Raw genomic sequence first — 12,099 nt, 5'->3', positions numbered from 1 at the left:
GCTTGCCAGCATGTTGGTTCTTCAGTGCACTCTAATAGAAGAGGAGCTCCAGGTCCGGGTTGGGGATGTCCGTGCGCACAAAGGGATTGCTCTTGCTCCAGTGGTGGGGACAGGCAGGACATCGAAGCGTGCATGAAAAGAGCAAAAAAAATGGGGAAAATTATGCCAGCAAGTGGTCAGGATGCAGGAGCAGATGGCTGTGGCAGGAGAGCCAGGCAGGACTTGGGCAACGCGTTGCTCTGAAGACCGAACCCAAATCCCCTTCAATGGGACATGCCCTTCGGTGGTGCATTTTTTGACACTCATCTTCTGCTTAATCTGTGCAGGGTTTGCTGCTGCTGCCTACCGCTCACTTTTTTCATCAGAAAGTCACACATTACTGAATCAAATGCCTTATGAAGGATATTATTTCTCTGTAATTATCCTTGTCAGTAAAACTCATAATCTTCTCAAGGAAGGAAATCAAGTGCTATTTGGCAAGGCCTGTTTTCAGCAAAACCAACTTGTCCAACATCCGCTGTGTTCCTGTCATTTATTCCTCGTCATTAAGAACTTCTGGTTTTGTTGGTTGGTTTGAATGGTTGTTGGCCGAGGATTGCCATCTGCCCAACCTGCCTGCGGTACTCTGCAATATTCTGTGCAGTGAAATATTTGCCCTCTTCAGGACTCATAAATTTCCCCAATATTTCAAGATGTTTCTAAACAGAATTAACCTCAGTGCAGGGAGTGTCTCAGCTCGTCGTTTTCAGGCTCCTCGGTGCTATTTATTGAGTTGGCTCAGCCCCAAAATGGGCAGAGGAATGCAAGGGCACTGCGGCTTTTGGGTTGTATATATGCACAAAATTTTAAACACAGGTGATGTAGGCTAGACGGATGACCTATACATCTATGGAAAGAATAACTTAATTTCCTCCTTGACAGGTTTTTTGGTGAAATATGCAGAAAGCATATTTTCTCTTCCCTGCTACATAATATTTTGCGGTCACGGTACGTGCGATAACGTCAGTGGAGGTTACTCTGCCCCATTCGAGCAGGGCAGTGTCAACGTTATTTGAAAACGTGGGGATATAGAGGGCCCGAGGAGCTGAACAAGGAGAGAGCCGCAGAGAAAGCCACGGACAGCGTCAGCTCTGGGGGCACAGCCGAGCTGAGCCCCCTCCCAGCCCTTGACCTGGGGAGAACACCTGGGCAGGAAGAGCGCGCCTTTTGTTTCCGAGAAAGCCCCTGCAGCATGGAGAAGAGCTCCAATTACTTACAGTGAATATTATAAAAGCTCTTCAGCTTGAGCCCCATGATACTTGACGTGAGGAAGCTGGGCTCAAGAGCCATTTCATCATTCTTAAGTAAAGACAAAGAAAAGCGTAGTAAATGTGAATGAAACGTTGAACGTGCATGATATGCAGATGAAAAGCCCCTTGCCATTTCACTTTCTAATGAAGACCCCTGCTTTTTCTCGGATGCCGTTTGACATCCTCTGACTTGCTTTATCTCCTACAGCAAGGATGCAGGACAAAAAATGAGAGTTCTAGACCACGTGTTCATATTCTCGTTTTTGTTCTGTTTCTGCTGTATTTTCTGGAGTTAGCTATTTGGGGCATGATGAGACGTTTACTTGTCTAAATCACTTATTTAAAAACTGTTAGCTCTTTATTTTTATACAAGATCCCTTTTGTTTTGTTCTGTTCATAGGAATATGCTACATAATAAAATGCATTAAAATGTGAGACGTGGACACGCCTGCAGGGCTATGTTCTTACTGGCATCACAGAGACGTGGTGGGGTGGCTCCTATGACTGGAGCGTTGGAGTGGAAGGATACAGGCTCTTTAGGAAGGACGGGCAGGGGAGACGAGGACAGGGTGTCACCCTCTATGTCGATGACCAGCCTGAGTGCGTGGAGCTCCGCCTGGGGGTGGATGAGGAGCCGACTGAGAGCTTGACAGCTGACATTACAGTGGGGTTCTGCTACAGGCCATCTGACCAGGAAGACTGAGCAGATTGAGGCTGTCTGTAGACAGCCAGGAGCAGCCTCACATTCACAGGCTCTGGTCCTCGTGGGGGACTTCAGCCACCCCAATATCTGTTGGAGGGACAACACAGCAGGGCATAAGCAATCCGGGAGGTTCTTGGCATGCGTTGACGATAACTTCCTCTCCAAGTGATAGAGGAGCCAACAAGGAGAGGTGTTTTGCTGGACCTTGTTCTCACCAACAAGGAGGCGCTGGTGGGGAATGTGAAGCTCAAGGGCAGCCTTGGTTGCAGTGACCATGAAATGGTGGAGTTCAAGATCCTTAGGGCAGTGAGGAGGGCACACAGCAAGCTCCCTACCCTGGACTTCAGGAGAGCTGACTTTGGCCTCTTCAGAGATCTACTTGGTAGAGTACCAAGGGATAAAGCCCTGGAGGGAAGAGGGGCCCAAGGAAGCTGGTTAGTATTCAAGGACCACCTTCTCCAAGCTCAGGAGCGATGCATCCCAACAAAGAGGAAGGCAGGCAAAAACACCAGGAGGCCTGTGTGGGTGAACAAGGAGCTCCTGGACAAACTCAAGCACAAAAAGGAAGCCTGCAGAGGGTGGACGCAAGGACAGGTAGCCTGGGAGGAATACGGAGCAATTGGCCTAGCAGCCAGGGATCAGGTTAGGACAGCTAAAGCCCTGATAGAACTAAATCCAGCCAGGGATGTCAAGGGCAACAAGAAAAGCTTCTATAGGTAGGTCGGTGATAAAAGGAAGACTAGGGAGAACGTGGGCCCTCTTCGGAAGGAAACGGGAGGCCAGGTTACCCAGGATATTGTGAAGGCTGAGGTACTCAATGACTTTTTTGCCTCTGTCCTCACGAGCAAACACCCAAGCCACACTGCCCAAGCTGCAGAAGGCAAAGGCAGGGCCTGGGAGAATGAAGAACCACCCACTGTAGGAGAAGATCTGGTTTGAGACCATCTAAGGAACCTGAACGTGTGCAAGTCCATGGGACCTGACAGGACGCATCCACAGGTCCTGAGGGAACCGGTGGATAAAGCTGCTAAGCCACTGTCCATCATATTAGAGAAGTTGTGGCAGTCCGGTGAAGTTCCCACTGACTGGAAAAGGGGAAACATAACCCCCATTTCTAAAAAGGGAAAAAAGAAAGACCCAAGGAACTACAGGGCACTCAGTCTCACCTCTGTGCTTGGCAAGATCATGGAGCAGATCCTCCTGGAAACTATGCTAAGGGACATGGAAAATAAGGAGGTGATTGGTGACAGCCAGTGGCTTTACTAAGGGCAAATCATGCCTGACAAATTTGGTGGCCTTCTACGATGGGGTTACAACATTGGTGGGTAAGGGAAGAGCGACTGACATATCCGCCTGGACTTGTGCAAAGCAGTTGACACTGTACCGCACAACATTTTTGTCTCTAAATGAGAAATACGGATTTGATGGATGGACCACTTGGTGGATAAGGAATTGGCTGGATGGTTGCACTCAGAGAGTTGCGGTCAACGGCTTGATGCCCAAGTGGAGACCAGTGACAAGTGGCATTGCTCAGGGGCCAGTATTGGGAGTGGCACTGCTTAACATATTTGTCAGTGATACGGACAGTGGGATCAAGTGCACCCTCAGCAGGTTTGCTAGTGACACCAAGCTGTGTGGTGCAGTCGACACGCTGGAGGGAAAGGATGCCATCCACAGGGACCTGGACAGGCTTGAGAGTTGGGCCTGTGCGAACCTATTGAAGTTCAACAAGGCCAAGTGTAAGATCCTGCACCTGGGTCGGGGCAGTCCCAGGCATAGATACAGTCTGGAGGATGAATGGATTGAAAGCAGCCGTGAGAAGAACTTGGGCGTGTTGGTTGATGAGAAGTTCAACATGAGCCGGCAATGTGCGCTCGCAGCCCAGAAGCCACCCATGTCCTGGGCTGCCCCCAAAGCCGCGTGGCCAGCAGGGTGAGGGAGGGGATTCTGCCCCTCTGCCCCGCTCTGGGGAGACCCCCCTGCGGTGCTGCGTCCAGCTCTGGAGCCCTCGGCACAGGAGAGACACGGACCTGCTGGAGCAGGGCCAGAGGAGGCCCCAGCGATGCTCCGAGGGCTGGAACAGCTCTGCTGGGAGGACAGGCTGGGAGAGCTGGGGGGGCTCAGCCTGGAGCAGAGAAGGCTCCGGGGAGACCTTCCTGCAGCTGGCCAGCGCCTGAAGGGGCCTACAAGAAAGCTGGAGAGGGACTTTTTACAAGGGCGTGTAGTGACAGGACAAAGGCTAATGGGTTTAAACTGAAAGAGGGAAGATTTAGATTAGATATCAGGAAGAAATTCTTCACTATGAGTGTGATGAGGCACTGGCCCAGGTTGCCCAGAGAGGTGGTGGATGCCCCATCCCTGGAAACATCCCAGGTCAGGTTGGACGGGGCTCTGAGCAACCTCGTCTAGTGGAAGGTGTCCCTGCCCATGGCAGGGAGGGTGGACCTAGATGATCTTTAAAGTCCCTTCCAACCCAAACCGTTCTATGATTCAGTGATTCTAAAGTCAACGTGTATTTCTTGCAAAGCAATATTTCTTAGCTTCTCTGTAAACATCTGTAGATTGTAGAAATGTAGGGGCTTCTGGGGGTCCTTAGCCCAACTTTCTGCTTGAAGCAGGACTGCTGCTGGCACTGTAGCGAGTCAGTTAGGGCTTCATGTAGGCAAGCTTTGAAAACCTCTAAGGTTGGAGGTCCCTTACCTCTCTGGTAACCTCCCCATGAAGAAGCTTTTCCTAATGGCTTTTCCTAATGTCCATGTTTTACAAAACCCTCTGGTCAGGGTGACCTACGAGCTGGTTGTGTTCAGCCTGGAGAAGAGGAGCAAAAGGGAAATCCAGCTGTAATCTTCCATCTCCTAATGGGTGACCAAGGGGAAAGCAGAGCCAGAGCCTTCCCAGAGGTGCATGGAGAAAGCAAGACGTGATGGTCATACTGGCTGGGTGCAGGAAAGAAATTCCCATGAGGGTGGTTAGAGTCTGGAGCAGGCTGCCCAGAGGGGTGGTGGGATCTCCCTTTTGGGGGATTTTCAAAGATCAGCTGAAGAATACCTTGAGCAACTGTCTGAAGTTCATCTTGCTTAGTAGAGGAGGTTGGTCTGGACATGCTCTGAGGCTCCCTCCAACCTGAATTTTTCAATGCTTCTTTCATCCCATTCTCCTTTAAAACTCTTCTCTGTCATGGTGATTGCAGAAAATTTGAGAGCAGGTCACCAGAGAGGTGGAGGATCTCCAGTTAAACTCCTGGGATGAGGGAGGTGATGGTGCGACAGTATTTTGTATACCTGCTAAAAGCTATTACAGTCACTGCTTCCTGTACCTCCGTTGAAGCGGTTTTGATGCACAGACCAAAGCTCTGCCTCTTCAGGAAGTATTAAGGGCTGTTTAGGTTAAACTTCAGGACTATTGTATGCAAGACTTGATAAACTGGGGCCAATAAATAGAAATCGGCTCCCAAACATTTCAGGAGCTGGGTCAGAGTTGTTTTTCCATCTTCTGTGTCCTCCTTGTGCAGTTTCCAGGAAGAACATGCAACAGGCCAGTAATACCCAGGATCTTCTAAGGCTGCAAAGCCAAGAGAGTCAGAGAGGTGTTAACAAACCTATTCAAATCTGCCTCTGCTCCGTTTACAAAAAGCATCCTGGAGTTTCCCATCCTGTGAACTCTGCAGCAGAGGCTGTGGAGGAGCATAGCTGTGCACGCTAGTTGGTAGACCTTATCAACAAAGCTGCAGGAGCACTTGCCTGCGCTGGGTAACAGAGACACTGAACAACAGCCCCAGCGCAGGCTCACGTAGAACCACAGAATGGTTTGGGTTGGAAGGGACCTTGAAGATCATCTGGTTCCAACCCCCTGCCGTGGCCAGGGACACCTTCCTCTAGACCAGGTTGCTCAAAACCTCATGGGGGGCATCCACAACTTCTCTGGGCAGCCTGTTCCGGGGTTTCACCACCCTCATTGTGAAAAATTTCTTCCATATATCCAGTCTGAATCTCCCCTCTTTTAGTTTAAAACCATCACCCCTTGTCCTGTGGCTCCAGGCCCTGCTGAACAGTCTGTCCCCATCTTTCTCCTCAGCCCCTCCAAGCCCTGGCAGCTGCACTAAGGTCTCCCCGGAGCCTTCTCTGCTCCAGGCTGAGCCCCCCCAGCTCTCCCAGCCTGTCCTCCCAGCAGAGCTGTTCCAGCCCTCGGAGCATCGCTGGGGCCTCCTCTGGCCCCGCTCCAGCAGGTCCGTGTCTCTCCTGTGCCGAGGGCTCCAGAGCTGGATGCAGCACTGCAGGGGGGTCTCCCCAGAGCGGGGCAGAGGGGCAGAATCCCCTCCCTCGCCCTGCTGGCCACACGGCTTTGGGGGCAGCCCAGGACACGGGTGGCTTCTGGGCTGCGAGCGCACGTTGCCGGCTCCTGTCCAGCTTTCCACCCACCGGGACCCCCAAGTGCTTCTCCACAGGTCTGCTCTCCATCCCTTCATCATCCTTGTGCTGATACCGGGGCTGCCCCGACCCAGGGGCAGGACCCTGCCCTTGGCCTTGTTGAACCTCATGTTGAACTTCAACAGCTTCAAAAAAACCACAGGGCCAGCCTTGTCTCCAGTATTTATTGTACCTTACCTCGTTCCTTCCATCACTCCCTTTGCCTTCAGCCACTGGAGGAGGAAGGTTGCAAGAGCGATTTATTGAAGCCCCTCAGTGATGCCTTCTCGTTCAGCCTTGGGAGCCGTCCCGGGCTGTACCCGTTAAGAGCCGCGCGCTGCTGCCGGGCTGTCCCGCTTCACTTCCCGTGTCCGCAGAGGTGCAGCTACGCCCGCCACATCCTCCCACGGCTTCCTTTGCCCCGAGCGGTAGCATCCCTGGGTCGTGTGGTGGGGCTGCCTCTGCTGGCAGGGCTCTGTGCCGCGGCTGCCGCGGCCGCCCCAGGTGTCTTTCTTGCTTTCGCGGTAGATGAAGTGCTTTCGAGGACAGGGCCGGTTTCACGCTGAGCGAGGCGAGCCCAGCTGCGCGTCAGGCTCCTCGTCACCGTCGGTGTCCTTGGCTTTGACTTGTGTCTTCAGGCGTCGTCCTCTGGGTCAGCCTCCGAGTTCCTTGTGGCTGGAGATGCCACTGTGGGGTCCCACAGGCGAGAGGCTGCCCGAGAGCCGTGGGCTGAGGGGTGGTACAAATCATGTTAGTGGTTAGGAAACGCCAGCTCACACTTTCGTATTTCTGCTTTCTGTACGTATATGCATCACGATGAGAGGCCACACACCATTTTTCCACGTGCATCTTTCTTCCGTAGGACTCATCATTCGGCGCAGAGGGAAAACACACATGCGTGTTAAGACTACACACCCTATATAAAGTACAAGAAGGGAGATCAATATGTGAAATAGATTTTTTTAATTTTTATTTTGTTTTGGTTTATTTTATCTGGAATTAGGGAAAAACAGACATTACCAGTTATTATTGCTAGACAACCACATGCAGCCCTGACCCTGAAAAGCACCCGTTCCCTCTCCTGCGGGTCTTCGTTTCTGTGTACGCTCGCGCTGGGAGTACATCCAGCCGCCAGAGACAACGGCATATTTTGCTTCAGCATGACCTGCAGAGCGTGTTCAGAAAGTGTTACCCAAGATCCGTCAGTAGTGAACACCCCACACGCACCCTGAGGTTGTTGCTGAGGTTGAACTGGCTTTTATTGGCTTGTAAGTTGGTGAATGCATCATTACAAACTTGCTTTGGACTCCGTCTTTCCTCCTTTCCTTCCCAAAGCTTCTGTTCGTTGCATCCGTGTTGGCAGCGCTACTTCTGGGGTTTGAGTTCTGCGGTGAGGGTTGCTCCTTTTCTTCATGCCTGTGACGCCTGGTCTCCGTACGGGCCTGGGGTAGCTCCGTCCCTGCTCTGGTGGCGTCAGGTTCAGGCCATGAGCAGAAAGGAGTCCTCATCCCCAAAGGTGCTCCGTTCTTCATTCAGCCCGCGCAGAGGCTTGTGCAGGTCTCCTACCCCGCCCTAGACCTGTTCCGGCGGCGTCTCCACTCATGGAAAATAGGGCCACCTGATGGGAGCCGTGGCCTCCATCCGTGCAATGGTCCATAATCGATCAGATTCTTTCTTTCCTCCTGGAGACATAAACTTGGAGGGCTTCGTAACAGCCCCTGCAAGCTTGCACACGCCGTGCGCACGCAGGTATAGCTCAGACCACGGCATTAAACTAGATATTAGGAAAAATTTCTGTACTGAGAGGGTGGCCAAGCACTGGCACTGCCCGGGAGGTGGTGGAGTCACCGTCCCTGCAGGTGTTCAGAAAACGTGTGGATGTGGCACTTTGGGACATGGTTCAGTGGGCATGGGGGCGTTGGGTTGATAGTTGGACTTGATGATCTTAAAGGTCTTTTCCAACCTTAATGATTCTGTGATTTCCTACCTGTCTTTTGGTAGATGCCGCACAAGCAGGTTTAGTGTCGGTGTTGGCCAGGAGTTGCTTTTACACTCACCTTCCAGGCCAGGGGTGAGAGACGTGTCTCTCCTGGGCTGGGAAGTCCATCCCAGGTCGGCCCGCGAGTTCTTCTTGCTTTTGCTTTTCCATTTCCCTCCTCCACCCCACGGGCGGGGAGGGCACGAGCAGCGGTGGGTGCTTGGTGGCTGGCTGGGGCCAACCCACCAGCGCAGTAACTGGGGCCGGTGGGGTCCCAGTGCAGCTCCGGGAGCACCGGCCTGGGCACCGCAGCCCGGCCACCCTGCGCTGCAGCCACGTTTGCCGCAGGCGGCCCGGGGCCGCCAAGGCGTGTTTCTTGCAAGGGTGGTTTTCCAGCCTTCACTGAACCGCAAACTTTCAGATCCTCCTTCAGCGCCCACGCGCCGTGGGCTGCGTCGCCCGGGGCCGCCGTGCACGCCTGAGGACCGGGGCGGCGGGGAGAGGCAGCTCCGCCCGCCAGCGGCTCCCCGCCGCGGTGCGTCGGCTGCGTGTGACCTCGCGGGCTGCTCTCAAAGTCACTACAATTTCCGGGAACCGCGTCATCGCGCGGACGAGGGACGCTCCCGGCCGCTCTGCTCCGGTGGCTGCGGCATGCAAATCGGCGCGGCCATCTGCGCGCCCGGTGCCTAAAAAACGAAGAAAAAAACACTTGCTCGAAGAATACAAACGTAGACGGCGCGTCTCAAAGATGGGCGACACTGGAAAAGAGATTTCCTCCCCGGCCAGGGCTGAGGCGCGGCTCCCCGGCCATCCTCACCAGCCCACCCGCCCGGCGCATCTGCGATGCCGCCCCGGGCCGGGCGCGGAGACGGGAGGGACGGGTCGTGTCTGCCGCGCGGGGTAAAAGCTGCCCCTCGGCGGCTTAGGCCAGTGTGTTTTGGGGAGAGGAGGTCGGCGCTGAGCTCTTGGTTTACGAATTGGGCTCTTGCTTTTCCAAACGGCGCGGTCTCTAGGCGGCTCCGCACTTGTAAGCCCTCGCCACCCGTGGTTAACGGGGACGCGCGCCGAGGTACGGGAGCGCGTACGAGGGACGAGCGCGAACGTACGGTGCTCCCTGCGCCGGTCTGAATCCACGCGCCGGCTGTTTCCTCGTCGGAGCGGCTGCTGCGGCTCCCGCTCGCTCTGGGAGGAGGAGAGGGAACGAGCCGGCTCTTCCGAACCAAAGTCATGGGACGGGTGAGCGCTGCCAGTGTCGCCGTGCCGCGTCCCCCATGCCAGACGGGAGCGCTGCGCGGTGGCCCTGCGTCTTTTGCCACAAATCTATGCACAGTCAGACACTCCGGCCCGTGCCCGTGCCCCTCCAGGTCGTTTTTTCAAGGCTTTATTTGAGGTTTTAGTGCAGGGAAGTGAAGCTGCATTTTCTAACGACGTCGCCTTCGAAAGCTGCCGTTTCCCCCGCGCCGCCCGCCCCTGCAGACACCCGTGTCACGACGACATCTCGCTCGCTTCTTTAAACCCCCCTATTATTAACACGGTTTCAAAATGACAGTTTTACGCACGACGAGGTTTTCACGCTAATGAGAGCATCAGCGCGGGGCTGGCAGGGATGAGCCGGAGCTGCCGCCGTCCCCGGGCGCTCCCGTGGCGAGCGGGACCTGGCAGCGCCGTGTGAGCGCAGGTGAAGTGTGCCGGCGGCGCCGCCGCCGCGCGGGACGCCAGCCGCGTCACTGGCGGCGTCCCCGCGTGGCATGGCCGCCGCGCCAGCCGGGTTGCCCCAGTAACTGATGCACGTCAAAGGGAGCAACGACGAAGAGGCTCAAAAAAAGGCGGCGGCCTGAACGGCACAAACCGTGCCGGTATTTGCTCGGGGCGGTCGTACGGTTGTAACGCCCTCAGTGTGCGGCCTCTAATGGCGGGCAGCAGAGGGACCGTGCCTAAGCACCAGTACAGCCACAGGTCATGAATCGCGCTGGCACGGCCGGGCAGAGCCGATCCCTCGTAACTTCGCAGCTGAGCAAGAGGGTTCAGAGGCCGCTGGCAGACGCGGGTGGCTGCAGAGAGCAACCGGAGCGTCCGCAGTAAAGCGGCACCGCGCGCGTTCAAAGCGCTCACGAGGAGCGGCCGGTGCTCCGGGGAAGGGCGACGTCCTGGCCCGCCGGACGGCGACGGACGCCAGGGCCGCGAGCCGCCGGAGGAGGGGAGCGGGCACCCGGGCTCTCCGCGACCGTCCCCGCGTGCCCGGCGAGGTGCATCCCTTGGTGGATGCCTCCTCGCTCGCTGTCCCGCTGGCACCGCACGCCGAGTACTTGGGTGAGGTTATTTTTCCGAAAACACGGAGCCAGTAAGCGCGTGCCAGCAGTCTCCCGTATTTATCTCCTCCTCCGCCGTTCGTCAGCCCCTCGCCCTTCCCGGCCCGTGGCTCCAGCGCCTACCTCGGGCTCTGCTCCGGGCGCTTCGGGGGCAGCATCTTCTTTGAAGCCGGCGGGAGTTTTGCCCGAGTGAATATTACAACAGTTTTCTCTGAGCCTTCAAAACCGCAGGGAGAAAATTATTCTCTATGTGTTTGCGATTCGCTATGAAATTGGGCCGGCCTGGAGCACGCGGGCGGTACCCGAAGGGCCCTTGGGAGGGTCGCTCGCCAGCCGGGGAGGGCTGGGGGGCAGCACCAGAAGCCATCGCGCCGGCACCCGCGATGCAAAGCTGCTCCCGAGGCTCTTGGGGCGGCACGGCAGAGGTGGGGCGGGCTTGGCTTGGAAGAAAACGTGAAATAAAAATCAAAAAATCACTATTTTAGTAATAAATAAAAAAATATAAAAATACATTAAATGTACAAAAGTAAATTAAAAAAGGGGATGGACCTTCAGCAGAGCCTCGTGGCACGGCGGAGCCCTGGGGGTCCTGACGCTGCCGGTGGGCAGGATGAGCAGATGCCAAGCGGCGCGCGGGTCCTTCTGGAGCACGGGGCTGGGGAGGTCACTCCATGCCTTCCCGCCGTCTTCTCCAACTTGACAGCTGACCGGTGACGCGGTGAGCGTGCGGTACGGAGGCCGTGGGTCAGATCCTGCTCCGGAGGCAGCGTAGCTGTGAGCACCATGTGCAGCCCGAGCCCGGGTGCTGCAGCCCGAGCGTGCCGCCGCCGCCACCGGGTCCTCCCACCGCACCTACCAATGGCGCACCACATCATTGCTCGAATCGAGTGTTTTGGTGAAGCGTCTCCGTATGCACTTCTTTTTTCTTTTTTTTTTTGCAGAATTATTTTGAGGCATTGACCCAAAAAAAAGTTTAAAATTTGGAAACTGTGTCTCGTGTCTCCTGTGCAGGCGCAAGCAGCAGGCTCGGCACACTCCTCGCCCACGCACGGAGCCAGCCGCCCCATGCCCATGCCCGTCAGATCCACCTCCGCCGGCTCTACCCCAACTCACGTCCCGCAGGACTCGCTTGCAGGTGTCGGGGGAGATGTGCAGGAAGCTTTCACACAAGGTGAATATCGCACAGAGCAGAACCACGTCTGGTATTAAACCCACCATCATCACATAAAAGAGGGGAGATTCAGACTAGACAGAAGGAAGACATTTTTGACAATGGGGGTGGTGAGACCCTGGCCCAGGTTGCCCAGAGAGGTGGTGGATGCCCCATCCCTTGAAACACCCAGGTCAGGCTGGACGGGGCTCTGAGCAACCTGCTCTGGGTGAAGATGTCCCTGCTCACTGCAGGGGTGGGACT

At 55.5% G+C, this 12,099-nt stretch overlaps 1 protein-coding gene across 8 annotated transcripts in view; it reads left to right on the top strand.

Moving 5' to 3' along the window:
* The window catches only part of DTNB (dystrobrevin beta), a gene marked incomplete at its 5' end in the record, with an annotated part of 196,188 nt that overhangs the window by 172,998 nt on the left and 11,091 nt on the right, over positions 1–12,099 (top strand). For all 8 annotated transcript variants that reach the window (XM_081998026.1, XM_081998024.1, XM_081998025.1 and 5 more), the window contains one exon: positions 11,697–11,856. In XM_081998026.1, the coding sequence (XP_081854152.1) occupies positions 11,697–11,856 (160 nt within the window). The remainder of the gene's footprint in view (positions 1–11,696; positions 11,857–12,099) is intronic.

Source organism: Phaethon aethereus (assembly GCF_964289735.1).
Source record: "Phaethon aethereus genome assembly, chromosome: 3".
NCBI lineage: Eukaryota > Metazoa > Chordata > Aves > Phaethontiformes > Phaethontidae > Phaethon > Phaethon aethereus.
This window is presented reverse-complemented; position numbering and strand designations above follow the sequence as displayed.